We start from the raw sequence: 21,040 nt of genomic DNA, 5'->3' as shown, positions 1-21,040 counted from the left end.
TAGGGCACCCTAGGGAGCAGTGCAGTTAACTTCACATATAAGGTCCCAGGTACACATCTCACCATAACCCTCTTACATTGCACGGAGAGCCCTCCAAAGTCCAAAACTCACCCATAACCTACTGTATACCTAATGTGACCATTTATTTTTTTCATCAAAAGGGGACATCTATTAATTGTCAGTCCTGCCCCAATCCCTCCCTAGCCCCACCACCAATCCCGCCCCAATTTCTTCCATTCATTTTTCATGTACACATAATATCTTCATATTAATTCATAATGGTAACATTAAAATTTAAAAATACTACAAAGCACACTATATCAGTGGCGTACCAAAGGGAGGTTGGGGGGCGGTCCACCCCGGGTGCAAGCCCTGAGAGGGTGCTCCCGGTCCGGTCCGGTCCCCCCACGGTATCTGGTTACCCCCCCCCCCCCGATGTCCGGGTCTCCTGTCTGGCGTCTGGATTCCCCCCCCCCCGGCCTCCCCACACCATTTACCTAGAGAAGCAGCCTGCAGCAAGATCGCAATGCCAGTGATCTTTGCACTGCTTCGGCGCTGTTTCCTCCGCCACGGTCCCGCCCCTCCTCTGATGTCAAAAGAAAAAAACTGTTCAACAATCTCCTAGCCATTCGAGCTGCTACACTCAACCCCCAACTCTACAACCTATTGACCTCGACCACAGACTACAAATCCTTCAAAAAAGAAATAAAAACCCTTCTATTCAAAAAACACATAAAACCGAACTAACACAATCAGAACTGTCCCAAGCATCACCTGCAACTACTCCATATGTACTTCTGATGTCACGACAATTCAGACATAATTTATGTTATGTTATGTTTGGAATAATGGTTACATATATGAGGTTCAATAAAAGAAAATTTTCACTTCCTGTTTCTATTCTGACCATTTATTCCGTTTCATGGTCATTGCAAAAAATATTTTTTTACATGGGGGGGTGTCAAAAAATGATGGGCCCCGGGTGCCACATACCCTAGGTACGCCACTGGCTGGTCTCAACATATTTTGGATTTATATTTGCCTTTAATACGGCTAAATTTTCAGAGCGCAGTGATCTATTCAGTAGATAATTAGTCATGTTGCTTTTAAATAATTCTGGTATAATGCTGTACAAGAATTGATGACAATCATCACTGCTTTATACTAAACTCTGAGTCTGAAAATGACTGGCAGCCAATGTAGTTGTTGGAAATAGGGTGAAATAACATATTTTGACGTTCCCGTTATCAATCTGGCTGCTGCGTTTTGTACAACTTGCAGTGCAATGAGAAAAGGGATGATACCAGTGGTGTGCCTCAAGGTTCGATTCTTGGGCCTGTTCTTTTTAACATTTTTGTAAGTGATTTTGCTAAAGGGCTGTCTGGTAAAATTTGCCTCTTTGTGGATGATACCAAAATTTGAAATAGAGTAGACACCCCGATGGTGTGAATAACATGAGGAAGAACCTAGTAAAGCTTGAAGAATGGCATGAAATTTGGCAGCTAAGATTTAATGCCAAGAAATACAAGGTCATGCATTTGGGCTACAAATTCCCGAGGGAATGGTACCGTTTAGAGGGTGAACAACTGTTACATAGAAACATAGAGTATGACGGCAGAAGAGGGCCGGCGGCCCAACAAGTCTGCCCACTTAAGAACCCTCCCTCCCTGGTGTAACCCTCTTTCATGCATAACTTTGTAGCACTCCCACCTGTTTGTCCCATCGACTTTTGAAGTCTGGTACACTACTGGTCTCGACCACCTGGCGTGGAAGTTTATTCCATCTATCAATCACCCGTTCGGTGAAGAAGTATTTCCTGATGTCACTATGAAATCTTCCCCCCTTAAGTTTTAGTGGATGCCCTCTTGTCACCAGATTTATTCCTCCACCTCAATTCGACCCGTGATGTATTTGAATGTTTCTATCATGTCCCCCCTTTCTCTGCACTCCTCGAGAGAATATAATCATAGTCTGGTCAGACGTTCTTCATATGGAATGTCTTTAAGTCCTGAGACCATCCTAGTGGCCATTCTCTGGATCGACTCCATTCTCTTCACATCCTTTTGATAATGTGGTCTCCAAAACTGGACACAGTACTCCAGGTGAGGTCTCACCATGGTAGTATGACTTCAGGCTTCCGGCTGATAAAGCTCTTCCTGATGCAACCCAGCATTTGTCTTGCCTTTGCTGAAGCTTTCTCCACCTGATTGGCAGCTTTCATATCTTCCCGGATGAGAACTCCCAAGTCCCTTTCTGCAGTGGTTCTTGCTAAGTTTTCACCGTTCAAGGTGTATGTTCTGCATGGGTTTCCGCTCCCAAGATGCATCACTTTACATTTTTTGGCATTAAAGTTTAGTTGCCAAGTACTGGACCATTGTTCCAACAAAAGAGGTCCTGCTCCATAGTGTTGGGCCTGGTTGCATCACCAGGCCCTGTTGCTCTGCCCACAATGTTGCATAGTTTAGCATCATCAGCAAATAATGTAATTCTGCCTTGAAGTCCCTGAGTTAGATCCATAACAAAGATATTAAATAGCATCGGACCAAAGACCAAACCCTGTGGCACTCTGCTGGTCACTTATGATGTTTTTGAGGGAATACTGTTCACCATTACTCTTTGAAGTCTGCCGCTAAGCCAGTCTTGTACCCATGCTGTCAGTGTTTTACCTAGTCCTAGTGAGTTCATCTTGTTTAATAACCTACGGTGTGGAACACTATCAAAAGCCTTGCTAAAGTCCAAATACACGACATCCAGGACTCACCCTCATCCAGCTTTTTTGTTACCCAGTCAAAGAAGCTTATCAGGTTGGATTGACAAGACCTTCCTTTTGTAAAGCCATGCTGGTGGGGATCCCTTAATCTTTCATCATCCAGAAATGTGTCCAATCTGTTCTTGATCAATTTCTCCATAAGTTTACTCACTATCGATGTGAGACTCACCGGTCTATAGTTTTCAGCCTCCGACCTGCATCCCTTTTTGTGGAGTGGGATAACATTGGCAGTTTTCCAGTCCTGGGGAACTCTTCCCTCGCTTAGGGAAAGATTGAAGAGTACAGCCAACGGCTCTGGCAGGACATCACTCAGTTCTCGAAGTACTCTAGGGTATAGATCATCCGGGCCCATAGCTTTGTTTACTTTCAATTTAGATAATTCTTGGTAGACTTCGCTCGCAGTAATTTCTATGTCCCGGAATGGGTCTTCCAAATTCCCTTTTGTCTGTAGCCAAGGACCGGTGAAGACTGAGCTGAAGTAGGTGTTGAGTATTTCTGCTTTCTCTGCATCTGAATCTGTAGAGTTGCCGTCAGCTTTCTTTAGGCGCCCAATAGCGCCTGTGTTTTTCTTCCTGTCGCTAACATATTTAAAAAAGGATTTCTCCCCATTCTTTACCTGCCTAGCTATATTTTCTTCCATCCAGAGTTTGGCTTCTCTGACTGACGTTTTAATTTTCCTGGATTTAGCCAGATGGGTTTCCTTAGCTTCCAGTCGCTGTGATTGTTTATAGTTTATGAAAGCTTTTCTTTTTTGCTTTACTAGTTCTGAGATCTCCATGGAGAACCACTGTGGTCTATTTTTCCTGCGTCGTTTGCTCTTTGTATTGCTGTATAGGTTGGTTGCTGCTTGCAGGGTAGATTTCATAGTCGACCATAGCTCCTCCACATCTAAAACCAGGTCTAAGTCCACAGAAGGTATCCAAAGTGACCAGATAAGCACTGCAGACACAAAGTACAGACCCCCACACACTGCCCCAGTGATCACTGACACCCCCCCTAAAAATCGTAACAACAACTTTACATATCTGCCTCCATAACATCAGCACCTGGCAGCCTGGCATAGGAAAACCTAATAGAGCTGCACAGAGGTAGCTTAAGTGGTCTTGGGGGCGGGTTAGTGAACCATGGAGAGGAGGACCCAGGCCCATAAGCCACTCTAATCACTGCATTCATAGTGAAACATGTGCACTCCAAAAGCCTTTTGTAATGCCATATAGGTGACACCTGCAGCTATAAGGGCTATTGGGGTGGTAGACATGTGGGTCTAGTAGGTTTTGGGGGCTCACTATGACCTATAAGGGAGTTATGGTGAGATGTTTATGTGGCACCCTTTTTGTGAAGTTTGCAGCAGTGCCCTGTAAGGTGCTCCACTACTTTATTGCCATGTCTGGGTGTCCAGTCCATTATTTTGCTGACCCCGCCCAAGTCCAAAAGGTCTTGTTCTAGGCGTTTTTGACTTGGATTAATTTTTGGATGAAAATGGGGTATAAAGATGGACAACTTAGCGGTCTGGATGAAAAAAAAATATGTTGGACGTATTTTCAAAAATGGACCTTTTCCCATGACCGACTTTGGACTATATATGCCCAAAATGGACTTAGACGTTACTTATGATTATGCCCCTCTTAACTTTCAAGTAAGTCCAATTAAATCTGATTGTGAGGTGTTGAATGCCAATAGAGGCACTGATTAAGCCCGAGGACCCAAATATAAACCAAGACCCCCATTTTTGGGCCCAAAAATCTCGGTTTATATGCAAGTATGTACAGTAATTTCATTGCTAAAATGGAACCGCCTAAATGACAAACATTTTGAAGAACTATTATTGATATAAGCAAATTCATAATAAGTGACACTTTTAATGAATATCATAGCCTCTTAAATTGTAGTTTCTAAAATGTTGATAAAGAAAAACAGAGACATTATAAAGTAATAAAATTTGTTGAACACTTGGATTTTCTGTTTAGTGTTGATTATCAAAACAGTATTTTATATTTAGCATTTTAAATACTTCCCACTTAATATTTAACACATATTTTAAGTACATCATCAAAAAAGTATTTATACTTGTATTTTAATTACTTTGGAGAGGCAATATTTGCACTTGTAGTTTAAATACTTTAAAAAAAAGTATTTTACCCAACACCGTTGAAAAGAAACTTGCCATAGAGGTAAAAGAAATCAAAACTTTTCAATTGAATTTGAAGCCAGAAGTCTGTGAGGGAGTGGGTGGACCACTAAATGACCAATAGGTAAAAAGGGGAATCATGGAGGACAAGGCTATAGCAGAAAAACTAACTCCCCTCCAACCACATAAGTGCTTTTGAATATCAATCATAACAAATTACTAAAAATGAAGCCAAGATGTGAAAAATAAGACCCTGCACTATGTGATGTATATAGTGGTTTGAAATGTCACTTCTGTAAAACATTTGCTGGCGAAATGGGAAAGTATCTGATTCTCAATCTCTACTTTTCCCTCTCTTTTTCTGTCTTTCAAAATTATCTTCAGAATTGCAAAACATACAACATATAGGCCATGATAAAATATACTTGACAATACAGAGCATACTAGACTGTTCAAAATGTACATCTTAAGCAAGAATGTGTATCCTGTGTATCTGAAACTCATGCATGTTGAATCAACTGGATTTTATGACCTTTTGTTTTACTATAATACATTACAATAACCAAGCTTACTGCTAAAAATGCAAACTAGTCCCCCAAATAAAAGGAGTTCAATTTTGGTATCTGTGAATGCAAATACTGAAATAGAAATGAGCTGATATTTTAGCCACAATTTGTCCATGACTGAATCAGTTTTATAGTTTTTCACTTCTTCCATTCTGTAAGCTTGTATTCGATGACTTTGTATTGTGACCATTTCTCTGATTGTCCAGCACCTTTTGTAAACCGCCTCGAACTATCATGGCTTTGGCGGTATATAAGAATAATATTATTATTATTATACAGTATATAATATACTGTATAATACTCTACTTTTTTATACAAAAGGAGTCACAGATGTGCCAATAGAAAATCATTCACCTAGGCTGTTATGGCAGCATCAGTAAAACTTACCTTTGAATCCTCGCATTCCCATAAGACCTGGGGGTCCAATATTTCCTTGGTCTCCCTTTGGGCCAATTACACCAGGCAATCCTATATCAGACAAACAAGTAAAGTGCTATTAGCTTACAAATATTATCAAAATAAAACTGGTTAGAAACCTATAAAGGCAAGGAATGATTAGAACAACCAAGCTCTGCTATTGGCTATATATTTATACTTTGCAATAGAACAAGATTTCCCATCATAAAGAGAAACACACAAGGGGCTGATTCTGTATAGGACGCTGGTCTCCATGGCTGCTACTGATTATCAGCAGCAGCTACCAAAAAACTTGTGCTAATGCATTTCAAGGAGCTCATTAGCATTTTTATGAGCATTTTGTGTAACGCACAGCAGGGGAACATATTGTTTCTTGTGCAGACTTTACCGGCAGGGTCTGAGCTGTCATAGTCTTACTTTTCTGTCAGTGCCTGAACTCTGATTGGCAGGCACTGACAAGAAAGTAAGGCTATGATAGCAGATCCTGACGTTAAAGGCCCTGATGCCTCATTGAAAAATAGGAGACTCCCTCCCATTCATCCCTCTCCCTCCCACCAATACTCCCAGTCCGTGGCCCTCACCCAAAAATGCCAATTCCCTGGACCTCCAAAATCCCCGTGACCCCTGATACCTCCTACCGACCCAAAAGAGACCCTGGTGGGCTAGGGCATCAGCCCCTCAGCTTGGGGGTCCTCCCCGGCAACCACATTACCATACCCCCCCTTACCTTTTAGTAGAAAAAATGGCAGGGGGATGCTCACTTTCTTCTTCCAGCAGGCCCACCTCTTCAAAATGGTGGGCATTCCCCTTCTTAGTACATCCTGAGATGCACTGTGAGGGGCTTAAAATCTATCATACTGAGACAGACTGCAGGTCTGCCAAGCCCATTATCCTGTTTCCAATAGTAGTCAACCCAGGTTACAAGTACCTGACAAGATCCCAAAGAGTAATACATATTTTATTCTGCTTATCATAGCAATAAGAAGTGGATCTCTCTAAGTCTATCTGAATAATGGCTTATGGACTATTCTTTTAGGAAGTTATCCGAACCTTTTTTAAACACATTGATTCTGAGAACATCCAAAGTACAAAATATTACAATAATCAAGCACCGAGAAATCAAGGCCTACACATCAGTTCAGAAATCTGGGGCACTCAACATTGGTTGGAGTTTACTAAGTAAGCACAGTCAGTAAAAAAATCATATGAAACTCTAGTTGCTTCTGCAATCACATAGCAACACTCAGAAGCCAATGTCACAACTACCGGTAAATGTATGACTTATGACAAAGCAACTGTTGTGCTTCTTAAAACCAGTCAAAAAAGAATATCAGTTAGCACTGTCACCCCAACAGAATGTATTCAGATTTGGCAATAAGAACATAAGAATAGCCTTACTGGGAGGAGCTTAGCTAAGATGGTGCCCTGATCGAGTTTGGTGGAACGCCATCGGCCTTTTTCTTTTCCTAATCGTTAAACGCAAATCTGAGACCTGGGTATTTCTTTCTGAACCTGGGCACTTACCTCAATCTGGGCCGATGGATTTCTTCATTACTCGTACACTCAGAAGGGAACCGGATGAGATATCTTTGGCGCGAGGCGAGAGTTCATCAGAGAGCTCTCAAGCCTCTTTTGAGGTTGCCAGTCTCTCTCCGGAGGAGTGGAGAACAACAGCGCGGCCACTCCCTCGGCCATTAGCGTGCAGCATGGTCGGTGAAGGGAGCGAGATCGCGATGCTGGAGAGCAGCGAGGAGGTCGAAGACCCAGCTTACAGCCGGCATCAGTAGTTGTAGAGACCCAACAACTACCATGTAAATCCCTGGAGTCGCCAGAGGAGCACCAGAACCTATTGAAAGTGATTTCAGAATCAGGTACTGTGAAACCAAAATCTGTGGAGTCTAACCTTTCCATAGCACCTTTAATAAAGCCTCCAGTTATAGATCTGAATTCGATATGGGATGCCATATCCCAGTTACAATCTTCTTTGGGAATTCAGATGCAAAATGTATCTACCCATTGCTCCGGAGTACTTTCTGAATCTAAGAAATTACAACAAAGAGTGGACAGGATTGAAATGGATTTTGAGCAACAGAAACAGAAAGTGGACACACTAGGGGTTCAAAACCAACTTTTGATGAAAGAAAAATGGGAATATTAACTTTAAATTAGAAATGCTAGAGAATCTTTCAAGAAGGCAAAATTTGAGGATAATAAATTTTCCTAAGATGATAACAGTTTCTGCTCTTGATATGTTCAAAAAATATCTTACAGAGATCTTGAAAATTCCCCAGGATAACTATCCTCCTGTTTCAAAAATTTACTACTTTCCAATAGGGAAAAAGAAATTATCTGAAAATCAACAAGTTCAGGAGATGGATCTATTAGATCTTACAAACATTTTAGAAACTTCACATTCTGAGCAAATGGAAGTGGCTACACTCTTTGTACAACTGGCACTGGACTCTGATAGAAACTGGTTATTAAAAATTTTCTTTAGATTTAAAGATAAATTATTCCTGAAACAAAAAATAAGAAAGTACCCAGACATTTCTAGAATAACTCAAAAGAAGAGGAAACAGTTTATTCTTTTAAGACCTCAGGTCTTGAAGCTGAGAGCTACTTTTTTGTTAAGATTTCCTTGCAAATGTTATATTAATTATCAAGGAGCTAAGTATATTTTCTTTGAGTCTTCACAGCTGTTAAGATTTATAACTAGTAAAAATGTGATTTCTGAAAGCTCTCCTGTCGACGTACAGGAAGAAGTCTCCTAAATAGAGTCTGGGTAGTAATCAGAACTGCCATTTTTTTTTCCTTATGAAGTTTTTCTGAGTTTGATAATGTCCGACTTTTTTATGCTTGCTCCCTCTTATATTGTGGACTAATTAACAGAACAAATGAAAATGTTTTTTCTTTTGTATTAGTTTTTGATATTTCCTGTACTATTTGAATTTACTTATGTGTATTTCTGTTTATTTGCAATAATTATGTTAATTTGTAATATTGAAATGCCAATAAATAATTAAAATATGAAAGAAGAGCCTTACTGGGTCAGACCAATGGGCCATCAAGCCCAGTAGCCCGTTCTCATGGTGGCCAATCCAGGTCCCTAGTACCTTGCCAAAACCCAAGGAGTAACAATTAGAGAATGACACGGTGGCGGTTTACCCGCGGCCACCGCATTTTAGCCGCGGGTCACCCGCCGAAAACGGGGAAGAAAACTAGCAGTCACTGCGGCGACGGGGACAAGGCCATTCACCGCCCGTGGGGCGGTGAATGGTCTTGTCCCCCGCAGTGAGGCATGAAGGATCGCGCGGTCCCCGCAGCTCACACCCGCCCGCCCAATCGATTCCAGTGTCCAGCCAGCTCTCTCCCCTCTCCTCACCCCAGTCCGCAGATCCTCCTCCTCGGCGACCCGCACGCTACCAGAGAGCCGCGCACACCCGCCGCTGCTCAGCCTCGATCTTCTGCTCTGACGCAACCGGAAACAGGAAGTTGCAGCAGAGCAGAAGATCGAACACTGAGCAGCCGCGCGTGTGCGGCTCCCTGGGAAAGCGCGCAGGTTGCCGAAAAAGAAAACCCACAAACCAAGGTGAGGAGAAGGGAGAGAGCCGGCCAAACACCAGGATCAACTGGGCAGGCAGGTAGTGGCCGCGGGGACCGTGCGATCGCTAGTGTTCCCGGCTCAAATTGGAAGGAGGGAGTGAAAGGAAAAAGGATTCTGGGCCAAGGGGATGAAGTCGGAAAGAAAAACCCACAGCAGGAAAGAAAGGGAAGGACTGGCAGGTGAGCCAGATGCTAGAAGCAGGGGGGGGGGGAAGAAAGAGGGAAAAAAGCTAGATGGGGTTGAAAAGAAGAGACACACTGGTATGGAAGAGGAAGATAGGGGAAATCTGAACACAGGAAGGTAACAGAAAGAGGGGAAATTATGTGCATGGGGCATAGGGACAGAGACATAAAGGGGACATGCCATGGGGATGGTATATGGACACAGGGGGGGCAATGACAGATACATAGGGGAGATATTAGAAATGGAGAGAATAGGAGCACAGAAGCGAGATGGTTTGTGGGGATGGGACAGGGACCGAGCTTGCAGGCTCCAGTGGCTTGCACAAATTACATTGTAACGTGCCATGAAAATAAGAGGAAGGAAGGTAGATAGGCCACGCGAGAGGAGCTGAAGGGTAGTAGAAAGGAACAGATGGTAAAGGAGGGAGGGAAGGGTGGTGGTGGAAAGGAATAGAACAGACATTGAAGGAGGGTGGAGAGGAACAGACCCCCAAGGGAAATGTGGAAGACAGAGTGGGAAGAAGACAGATGCCAGACTATGCGGGAGCGGGGGGAAGAAGATGGGTGCTAGACCAATTTGGGGGGGGGGTTAAGGGAGAGGCACAGTAACAGCAAATGGAAGATGCAGAGAGAAGACACACAGTGGATGGAAGGAATTCAATGAGAAGATGTGGAAAGCAGAAACCAGACAACAAAGGTAGAAAAAAAAATTATATTTATTTATTTATTTTTTGCTTTAGGATAAAATAGTATATTAGTTGTGTTGATAAAAATTTATAAACAAAGCCCTGCCAGCTGAACATCTCTTTCTCTAGTTCAGCAGCAGGAACTTTGATTTATAAGAAAGGAATAAGCTAAATATTACAGTACTAAGGCTTATATGGATGCAGCGGGGACGGTGACGGGGCGGTGAATGGGATGGCAGTGGCGGTGACGGGGCGGTGAAAGGGATGGCGGTGACGGTGACGGGGCGGTGAAGGGATCGGCGGTGACGGGGCGGTGCAGAGGATGGTGGGCCGGTGACGGGGCGGTGACGGGGACAGATTTTTTCCCCGTGTCATTCTCTAGTAACAATATTCCATGCTACCGATCCAGGGCAAGCAGTGGCTTCCCTCAATAATAGACTATGGACTTTTCCTCCAGGAAATTGTCCAAACCTTTCTTAAAACCAACTATGTTATCCGCTCTTACCACATCTCTGGCAACGTGTTCCAGAGCTTAACTTTTTTTTTTATCCAAGCTGAAACAATTTACATACAGTGATGTAATCATATGTAAGCATCTGAAAAACTAGTAAAAAGGGGGAAAAAAAAACAACCCTGAATGTTGTCTGCATTTAATTCTTCCTATAGCATTTTGTTGTGTTCAAGTACTGCAATGGTTCCTGTATTTAAAAGAGTATTGATTGTAATCTAGGGAAGGATGACATTCTCCAGGGTTTAATTCTGCTGTAGTGCAGAAATGAGCATCCAGATGTGTCCTTGAGTTGACTCCTGGCAACCACATAAGGGACTCCCACCATTGGTTTTCTTGGCATGACATACCATTGCTTTGTCCCAAGGCATGGAGGGTTAGGTGGCTTGCCCAAAGCCTAAGGAGCCACTGTGAAATTCAAACCTGGGCCTTCTGATTTCCACTATTTGAACCATTTAGTTATTCCTCCAATCCAGAAACGAGTATAGTAGGTTTTAGTCATTACGAAGTGTTTAGGGATTGGAGATGTTATTCTGTAGAGGCTATAGGTATTTGAATAGCACTAATCATCCTCAGTATCTGCTGAAGTTTGACATCATATTCAAGCTGAATCTACTTTTAATGTTCAATTTTTAATTCTGATTTTTCTCTCTTCTGCTTTAGAAATCCTAGAGTGTAGGGTTTGCGTCGACTTCCAAGTTTCCTGCTGAGCAGCATCACATCTACCTTAGCATGTCTGTTTCTGTATATGATATGTTTCGTTCTTTCAATATTTTTCCCCCCACTTTTGTGTGAGATATTTTCTTTGCAAATGTTTTATAACAGAAAACAAACTGATTATTTGTTGAGACTGACGGAGAGAGCACAAGTGAGTTTTCTGTAATGTTTTGCAAGTCACATATAATCTTTCTCCTGCAATATTTGTTTAGGCAAAGAATGTTCATGTAGCTTGAACAGAATGAATCTCGGCAGTTCCTTCAAACTCACTCGACAACTCCTCCCATGACCTCCTCTTCCACCTACCACCCGCTGACACTGACATGCCACTAGAAATTAGGTGAAATTACCGGAAAGAATGCACAGTTTTTACTGTCTATTGTAAACAGGAAAGAAGGAAATATAATATAAATAGTTCTTGTAAATGTGATTACTTTGTCTCTTTGACAGCATATCAAGGGGCGAAGAAAATAGTTTGTGAAAATATTAATTTCCTACCTTTGTGTATCCTGGTGTACAGTTGCCCTATAGGGGATGGGAGGGAGATTTTGGTGTTTTTTAAGGTACGGGAAGGGGGGTGGGGGGTCATGGGGTCGGCGGGGGTTGCGGGTTGGCGGGGGGCAATCGGGGGTTCGGGACGGCGGTTGTGGGGGGTTGTGTCGAGGGCAGGAGGGCCTGGGATCCCTCCTGCCTGTATTTTAGTGGGAGTTGGGGGTTAGGGGGTTTCGCCAGGCCAGGAGGGCTTGGGCTCCCTCCTGGCCCCATCGGACTCAACGGGGGGGGGGGGGTTGGGGATCGCGGGACAAGAGGGCTTGGGCTCCCTCTTGCCCCGATGCTGTCAGGGAGTCGGGGTGCCGCCGAGGCAAGAGGGCTTGGGCTCCCTCTTGCCCCGAATGTAGTCGGGGGTTCGGGGTGCCGCCGGGGCAAGAGGGCTGCAGGAAGAGGAGCATGCAGGTCTTCTCTATGTAGAACTGGCCTAATGGCTGAAGGAATGCTTGGATACACAATCAGGTTCTTATTTTTCGAATTGCACCCCAAACATTAACTAAACAGAAGTAACAGTCATTAAGGTGGTATTTAGGCTCCCTCCACATCATAGGAATTGCAAATGGCATGCACGTTTTCTTCCCTTTTGTCCACAATCTTAACCTCTCAACACCATAGTGTGACACTTTCTTTGGCGCCCATGCCTTATCCTGGTAACCAAGTTTCACTTTAAAATAAGCATAATAAGCTTTTTTTCACAAAGTCTGTTATATCCGTTCTTTGCTTAAGCAGTGTATAATTTCCACAAATGTAACAGAAAACATTTGGATTGTTCACACACTTGCATGTAGAATAGAGAAATAAAATGAGAACAGCATCTGAGATAAACAACACTTCCAAGGTCACACAATAACAACTAGCAGCAACAGTTGTGCCAACCTAAAGGTTTACAGGTCTGTATTGAAAAATTTCCCTCCAATAAAATACTCATTATCTACTGGCACAGCAATAAATCTGTGAAATAAAATTGTGAAAAACTGTATGTGATAGAAGAAAACTAAGAACAGTTCTGGAATCAGCATAAAAAAGTGAGGTAATATCGCACATTAGTTTTCAGTCATCCGATATCATGCAGACTGGTGATATCAACAGGGACCTGCGTAGCTTTTTGTTTTAAGCCCCCCAATCCCCTTACAAAGCTCCCTCCTTCCTTCCCCCCAGTGCAACAATGATTTCCCTTCCCCGGGAGGTCCAACCGCCAACCCACATCCCCCCGCAGTATAGATAGGCCCTCTTTATACAGGGTCCATCTTATGTCCCTGGTGGTCTGTGGGGGTCATTGGTGGCAGGAGCGAAGGCCACTCATCCCTGCCCCTTGTGGCAGCTGGAAGAAAATGGCTGCCACAACCTCTCACAGCAGCCTCATGGCACTACAAAAGTAGCCTCTCCTGTCTGCTTAAATCTCTTTGAATATCAGCCCATATTTTCTTTAGTCCTTTACCATGTATTATAATGGTTTTCTGCTTTTAAGACTAAGGCCATTAATTTAGAAACATAGTCAATTGTAAATAACGACGTTTATGCATATGCACTGCATACATGTATAAATACTGATTTCAGAAATCCACTATGGAGGTCTACACCATGCTAATATATCAAGGCAGTGCAGTTTGAGAGGGACTAAAATATACACATGTATTCACCAGTTTACAAAGGGAATACATGTGTAGGGGGAAAATTGTCCATGTCAGGTTTTATACCAGCTCAAAGAAATGCATAGGTTTTACGTAAATCCTCATCTGAGCCAGGACTTTACTTTCAGGATTAAGGGTGTCATTCTTAATGGCATGTAGTTTATTTCCACTTTCAAAATAAAACTAAGTTACAACTGTGGCTTCACTACTTAACCGACAGCAGTTCCATGCGTAGGTTTGTAAAATGAGGCAGCAGCGCATGAAGTGGCACTGCTTACATGTGGAAATGATGAAATCACCGCTTCCACGCAAAAGTGCCGACATCTCCTTGTGGATGCTGACAGATCTGTGCTACTCATATGGTTAATGTGTATGTTTGGGAAATAGCTACTCCAGCTGCACAAACTGGCACATGCATATAAAGTCCTGCATGCATTTTACAAGATTCTTCACTGTATTGCACTGTTAATAATTGAAAACTAATAAAGATTTACAAAAAACAAAAAAAAAGACTTCTAAATTACCACCATAATTAAGGACTTCCTGATCTGGATAGCTCAATCCTGATTGCTATAATCTATGTAAAATGGGGCTCTTTACCTAAAACTTTGCACATTTGATTGCTGCACCCAGTGGCATAGTAAGGGGGGGGGGGGTGTGTGTGCCCGGTTACCATCTTGGTGGGAGGTTCTGGCACCTCTATGCTCCTCCCCACACCACTCTCGCGCCCTCCCTTCCCCGTCCCTCTTTAAAATCCTCACCAGTGTGAGCAACTACTCTAGCCTGCTGCTTGTGCCGTCCTGGCTCCCTCTGAAATCACTTTCATGTGGCAGGGTCAGGAAGTGACTTCAGAAAGAAAGCCAATGTCCGCTCGAGTAGCAGGCCGGAGCAGCTGCTCGTGCTGGTGAAGATTTAAAGAGGTCCGGAGGTAGGAATGGAGAGCGTGTGTGTGGCATGGGGGCGTAGAAGAAGCAGGGGGGTGGAGAGGAGGGCATGGGGGGACTGGCATAGAAGGAGCAGGGGGGGAGCAGAGAGGAGGGCAGAGCGGAGCGCCACCACCCCAGATGCCTCATACCCTCACTACGCTACCGGCTGTACCCTGTTTCTTTGGGGATTTTACTATATTTTGGGGCCCTAGTCTAAAATTATCCTATCAAGTCCAGTCATGGTACATGGGCTTGTCATGCCACTGGGGCTTGTGTAAAGCTGAGAAGCTGAAAGCTATGCTGTCAGTAGTTTCACTACCAGAAGGGCCTCACAAGGAAGACAGGTTTCAGTGGAGATGTCAGACTAATGATGTACCACCCATCTGGGTAGCAACAGATGGGCAGTGTTGGAGGCAGAGGATTGCATTTGATGCGACAACTGTGACAACATTGAATTTATACTGTGCAGAAGAAAGGCCCAATAATCTACTTCTGTAATCTTCCACGAAAACTTGATGTCCATCAAGTCGCTAGGACTTGAATACGAGTCGATTGCACCTAACAACAGGTCCTTTTAAAAAGGTACGCTGCTGAGCAACACATGCTAAATTCTATTCCTGTGGGCAGTGCACCTTTGATCAAGCCCACCTATGTACTTGAACGCTTTCAAGTCAAGAAGCTGGAATGAGAAATGGTTGAGTAATTGCTTATTCTTCAAAGTTATTTACCTAGAATAGTTAAATACTAGTTGGCAGAAAAGTAAAAATATTTTTGCACTGCCATATTTGCTTGGTGAATGATTAAAAAACATTTTCAGTCTAACAACTTTCACAGGCAAAAAAGAAATACAGTACTCCCCCGAGATTCGTGGGGGTTCTGTTCCAAGAACCCCTGCGAATCTCAAAAAACCACGAATACGGTTTTTCATGGGGGAGCCTTAAGAGGGCAGTGGGAGAGGCAGGAGAGAGCAGCCGGAGCGCCGCGAATACAGGAAATCACTTGCGGTATGCTTCGACCGCCTCTTCCTGCACTAAGTCGGGCCTTATCCAATCAGGAGCTGAGTGTCAAAGCAGCTTCTAATTGGATAAGGCCAACTTAGTGCAGGAAGAGGCGGTCAGAGCGTACCACGAGTGATTTCCTGCACTCGCGGCGCTCCGGCTGCTCTCTCCTGCTTCTCCCATTCCCCTCTCCTTGTCGGCGATTCACGGTCAGAAAATACCGCGAATGACCAAGACCACCAACTGCCGACCGCTAACCACCGGGGGAACACTATATATAAAAAAGTATTACCTATTGGTCCAGGTAAGCCAGGAATTCCAGGATCACCTTCAATCCCTTCATTTCCTTGCTCTCCTTTTGGTCCCGGAGGCCCTGAAACAGAAAGAAATATTTGAGATTGGTCGTTACACATTTAGAATTTGGTAGTATTGGAAAAAGAAATGGGTATTCAGCACATAGAAAACATTCTAATTCTTGGGTAGGGAAATGGTATAATCATAGCTCTGAAATCTTTCACATGATAAGAACATAAGAACATAAGCACTGCCTCTGCCAGGTCAGACCAAGAGTCCATCGTGCCCGGCAGTCCGCTCCCGCGGCGGCCCCCCAGGTCCATGACCTGTAAGTGTTCCCTACCTAACCTAAAATGTCCATACCCTGTTCGCTCAATGTCCTGTAAGGTAAACCTTTATCTGTACCCTGTTATCCCCTTCGCTTCCAGGAAGTCATCCAGTCCCTTTTTGAACCCCTGAATTGTACTCTGTCGTATCACCTCTCTGGGAAGCGCGTTCCAGGTGTCTACCACCCGTTGAGTGAAGAAGAACTTCCTTGCATTCATTATGAATCTGTCTCCTCTCAGTTTTTCTGAATGACCTCTTGTTTTTGTTGTCCCTGCTAGTCTAAAGAATCTGTTCCTCTCCACCTTCTCTATGAGTTTCATTTGAATATACGAGTATTTCACATACTGACATATTTCAACTTTAAGCACAAATTTATGGTGTCCCCCCCTTTGGAAAATCACATGCAGATCCATCTCTCTTTGTTTATGAGTATTTTGTTTCTATTAAAAATTCTGATTATATGCAGTCATAAATTGCTTTTCAAGGAGTTTCATCTGCTTTGCTCAAACAGATATTCTGCATTCATAAATTAATTTAGCAAGCAGCTTCCAGGATCTCTCTAGCATATCATCGACCATATGTGGTGCTTATTGTCGAAGCATATGGACTTCTTACAAGGCCAAAATGGACATCCATGTGCTTCAAATGTTCAAGTACTGATTTTGCAAAGACAAAAAAGGGATGTCCAGCACTGCAGTACTCAATAGAATTGTGCATGCAACTTGGAAGGGGTGGTGAAGCTTTTAGAGGGGACAGAAGGGGGATTGGGAGGGTTTTTATAGGTAAAATAGTTATGCGAGTGCTGGCTCAATATTCAGCTGGCACCCGAATAGCTAAGCGACTTAATTTAAGACAGCTCAACCATTCCATGAGGATACTGTAATGTTTTCAGGTTCTTCCTACAACACCTTTACTTTTTGTCATTTTGTTTAAATAACACAACTCAAGACATTTTCATCATTTTTTCAAACCACAGTCCTTCTATGAGGTAGTTAACTTTTACTACTCCCATCACTCATTTCAAGACTTATTTTCCTTTAACTTCAAATTCTAACAAGTTTCAGAAACTCAATATCTTAGGCAGTTCACTTCCAGTCCATCACCCATACCACAGTGGTTAGTCTTCTTTACAGTTGCGCACCCAGGCAGGGAGCAAGTTACACTATAGCATTTGTGGGAGTGATAGCGAACTACCACCTCCACAAAATGTCTGCAGATTGACCTCCCAATCTGATAATCCAGCCACTGCTGATGCATCATACACCCATAGCTAGGGTCTTCCAGGCTATAAGCTCCACACATTAGATCCTGCTTCATTCTGTAAAAATCTCCTCCTATATCCATGCTTCTCTCTGGGCCTTCACCACACTCATCACCCGGAGTGGGGCATATGGTTACCTCAGCTTTCATAAATCCTACACCAATTCCCAGATGTGGATATCATTATTTTTGACCTGGGAGAATTTTGCAAGATTCAGTGGCGTACCTAGCATATGTGACACCTGGGGCCCATCATTTTTTGACACCCACCTCATGATTTTTAGTAACAATCCACATATCGCACAACAAGAGTGTACCTAGGAAAAGGCAACATCTTACATACTGCAGTGAGCAGTAGAACATAAACACACCCATTGTAAAACTAAACAAGCCAGACTAGTACAGATTGATCCTGCACAGTCAATGCTAACAGAGAACCATGTCTTTCGTACACACAGAATACAGAAAACACCTTTGCCCAGTATGGAATATGTGATCACAAACTACTCCCTTCCCCCTTTTTACAAAATTGTAGCGTGGTTTTTAGCACTGGCACAGCGTAACAGCTTTGTAGCTCATAGAATTCCTATCAGCGATGGAGGTAATGTCGCTGCAGCTGGCGATAAAAAAAAAGTCTGCCTCTGCCCCCTCTCTCCTCTCCGCTTCCATAAAGTGAGGGCCGTTTTGAGTCCAAAAGGGGTGAAGGAGAGCCGACAAATATGTTCCTATTTTGGGCCATTACATCAATAACTTTTCTCATCATTCATTCCTATCAGAACATCTGGCCTTGATTACACCTGCAGAACACAGATCAACCCTATGCAAATACAGGAACACAAATTAAAAGTCCTAATATGCAGAAACAAAACCCTAATGCCAGACTCTTCATGCATGTAGTACAACTCCAGAGAAATAGAAACAAATGCATAGACAGCAGATGTAAATTCTCAAAACCAACATATTTCAATTATTAAATTGAAAATAAAATCATTTTTCCTACCTTTGTTGTCCATCTCTTTCCTTCTTTTTCTCCTTTTTTGTGGTTTGGTATCTCCTCTTCTCTCCTTCTCTTTTCTCTTCCTCCTCCTCCTCCTATTGCCTACCATGGTCTGGCATTTCTGCCCTCCCCTTCCCTTCCCTGCCCCAGAGGTCTGGCATTTTTGTTTTTTCCCTCTCCATCCCCTCGGTCCAGCATTTCTCTAATGCCCCCCCCAATAAGCTCTCCCAATCCCCAATCTGGCACTTCTTAATTAATTCCCTCCCCCCCACACACACACGCTTTGCACTTAAAAATAAAGCCCAGTTAGTCCAGGCCCAACATGTTCTCACTCTTCTCTCCTGGCTGGTCTAATGTCGTCTTTACCTTCTGTCAGGCTGAAAAACTGCCGGCCTTGGCAGGGTTTCAGCAACGCTGCCCGCGGCTCCCCTTCCTGCTTTCCGTCTGCTGTGGTCCATCTCGGTGGAAACAGGAAATTGCGTCATTGGAGAAAGACCAGGCAGACGTGGAAAGCAGGAGGGAGAGCCACGGGCAATGTCGCTGAATCATTGCCGAGGCCAGCAGTTTTTTCAGCTTGATGGAAGGTAAAGGTGACATTGGAGCGGACAGGAGAGAAGGGTGAGAACATGCTGGGCCACGGGGACAACCCAAAGCCTTGGGGCTGGGCCGTGAGAAGGGGAAGTTCCTGGACAATGACTCCAAGGTTGGGAACATCCCCTCATAGCTTGCACCCGGGGCGGTTTTCCATCCCCCCCGCCCTGCCCTTGGTACGCCACTAGCAAGATTGTCAAAAATATCCTAACGAAAGAACAGAAAGATTCTTAGCTGGTGTAGAGACTTTTAAGGTTCTGCTATATTCAAAATTACAAATTTCTCTTAGTGGCTCTATGAGAATACTGGGCTTTGATTTTCTGACCTTTGAATACCTCCTTCCCCCACAACTTCTGGGTCCTAAATTCTGAGCAAGGCCTGTCCCCCACTTGTGATAGACATGATTATAAAAAGCCTTTCAACAGGTTATATACCCGATGAATGGAAAAGAACGATCGGTCACCCAATCTTAAAAAGCCAATCCTTAGACAATTCTCGACCTGTACATTTTTACCTGGTTTCTAACCTACCATTCCTTTCAAAAATCCTAGAATGATTTTCATTCCAGCAACTTACTCAACATGTAGATGCTTCAGATTTCCTTCACCCAACTCAGTCTTGACTCCGCAAACACCACTCTACTGAAACTGCTACCACTTCTCTTCCTAATGATTGCTATTATGCCATTTCCCTTGACCTCTCTGCCATCTTTGATCTAGTAGTCACTCATTCACATCTGGCCTCTTTAGGGATCTCCAGCACTGTTCTACGCTGGTTTTCTTCTTTTCTCACTAACAGCTGGTTTTCCATATCTATTACAAGACCACCAGTGGCTCCCATTTAAATTCCGAACTGACTTCAAGTTATGCACACTAGCATTTAAAATAATGCTTTCCAACCCCTATTTGCGTTCCTTGTCTCCTAGGGGGTGCAGCCTCATACTTAATACCCTAGCTTAACTGTTGGTTTCTCTTTGTTCTGGATCCTTGCATCTCTCTGCCTGGGAGGGGGGAAGGGGGGCTTGGAGGGGGGTCTGTTTTTGGTGGGGGTGCCCTGCTCTCTTGAGTGTCCTAGGGTTATCAGAGTCCAGACCCTGGGGGACCTTTGTTGGTGTTTTCTTTTCCACATAGGATTGGCTTGCCTGGTCCCCCTTTTTTTTTGGGGGGGGGGGCTTTTGGGCTCAGGGGTTCCTTGGACTCCCGTATGCCCTGGACCTGCCTTTGCATTCCACTCCGTCTTGGGAAGGTAGGGGGTGGGGGGTGGGAAGAGGGGATGGTGGGGGAGTCCTGGGGTTTTTGGGGTTCGTGGGTGGCTGTAAATGATGTATGCCGTTGTACCGAAGTGCTTTGTTAAGCGGATCTCCCGCCTATGTTTGCTGTCTTTTGTATCCTGTTGTTTTCCTATGGTTCTGCCAGGCAGGTTTTTTTTCAGTCAATAAAAATTGTTTACAATCTAAAATAATGCATTCCAGTTTTCTCCTCTATTTAGCTTCCTTTCTAATCCCTTACAGGCCCTCACACTCTCTTTGTTCTGCTACAGCTCATCAGTTAAACGCCCCACCAGTACATATGACTAGGCCACTTTCTACTCGTCGTTTTACTTTCTTCGCAAATTTCCCCTTCCTATAGAACTCACTTCCCAGTGAACTTCACTCTGAGTCTTCTCATTTAAAGTTTTGCTCGCTCCTTAAGTCACACTTGTTTATCTGTACATTCTGTAGCTCATTAATCAATTTGGGTTCCGTGTGGAACTCAGCTCAGTGTCCTCAATCTAGACACCTAGCAGCGTCTAACCTTGGAGCCACTTATAGAATCAAACCCAAATGTGCTTCCCTCAGATTAAAAGGGCACTACAGCGGGATGTGCTCACACATCCCATAGCAGTTTTGG

General features: G+C 43.7%; 1 protein-coding gene across 1 annotated transcript in view; it reads right to left on the bottom strand.

The window, feature by feature from the left end:
- Window positions 1–21,040, bottom strand: part of SCARA5 (scavenger receptor class A member 5) — a 426,171-nt gene that overhangs the window by 76,466 nt on the left and 328,665 nt on the right. The window contains exons 5-6 of the mRNA XM_033939637.1: window positions 15,975–16,055; window positions 5,852–5,932 (exon numbers count right to left, since the gene is read on the bottom strand). Coding sequence (XP_033795528.1) covers window positions 5,852–5,932; window positions 15,975–16,055 — 162 coding nt within the window. The remainder of the gene's footprint in view (window positions 1–5,851; window positions 5,933–15,974; window positions 16,056–21,040) is intronic.

Source organism: Geotrypetes seraphini, chromosome 3 (assembly GCF_902459505.1).
Source record: "Geotrypetes seraphini chromosome 3, aGeoSer1.1, whole genome shotgun sequence".
In the NCBI taxonomy this organism is placed as follows: domain Eukaryota; kingdom Metazoa; phylum Chordata; class Amphibia; order Gymnophiona; family Dermophiidae; genus Geotrypetes; species Geotrypetes seraphini.
Note: the sequence above shows the minus strand (reverse complement) of the source record. Positions and strands in the feature narration are given on the sequence as shown.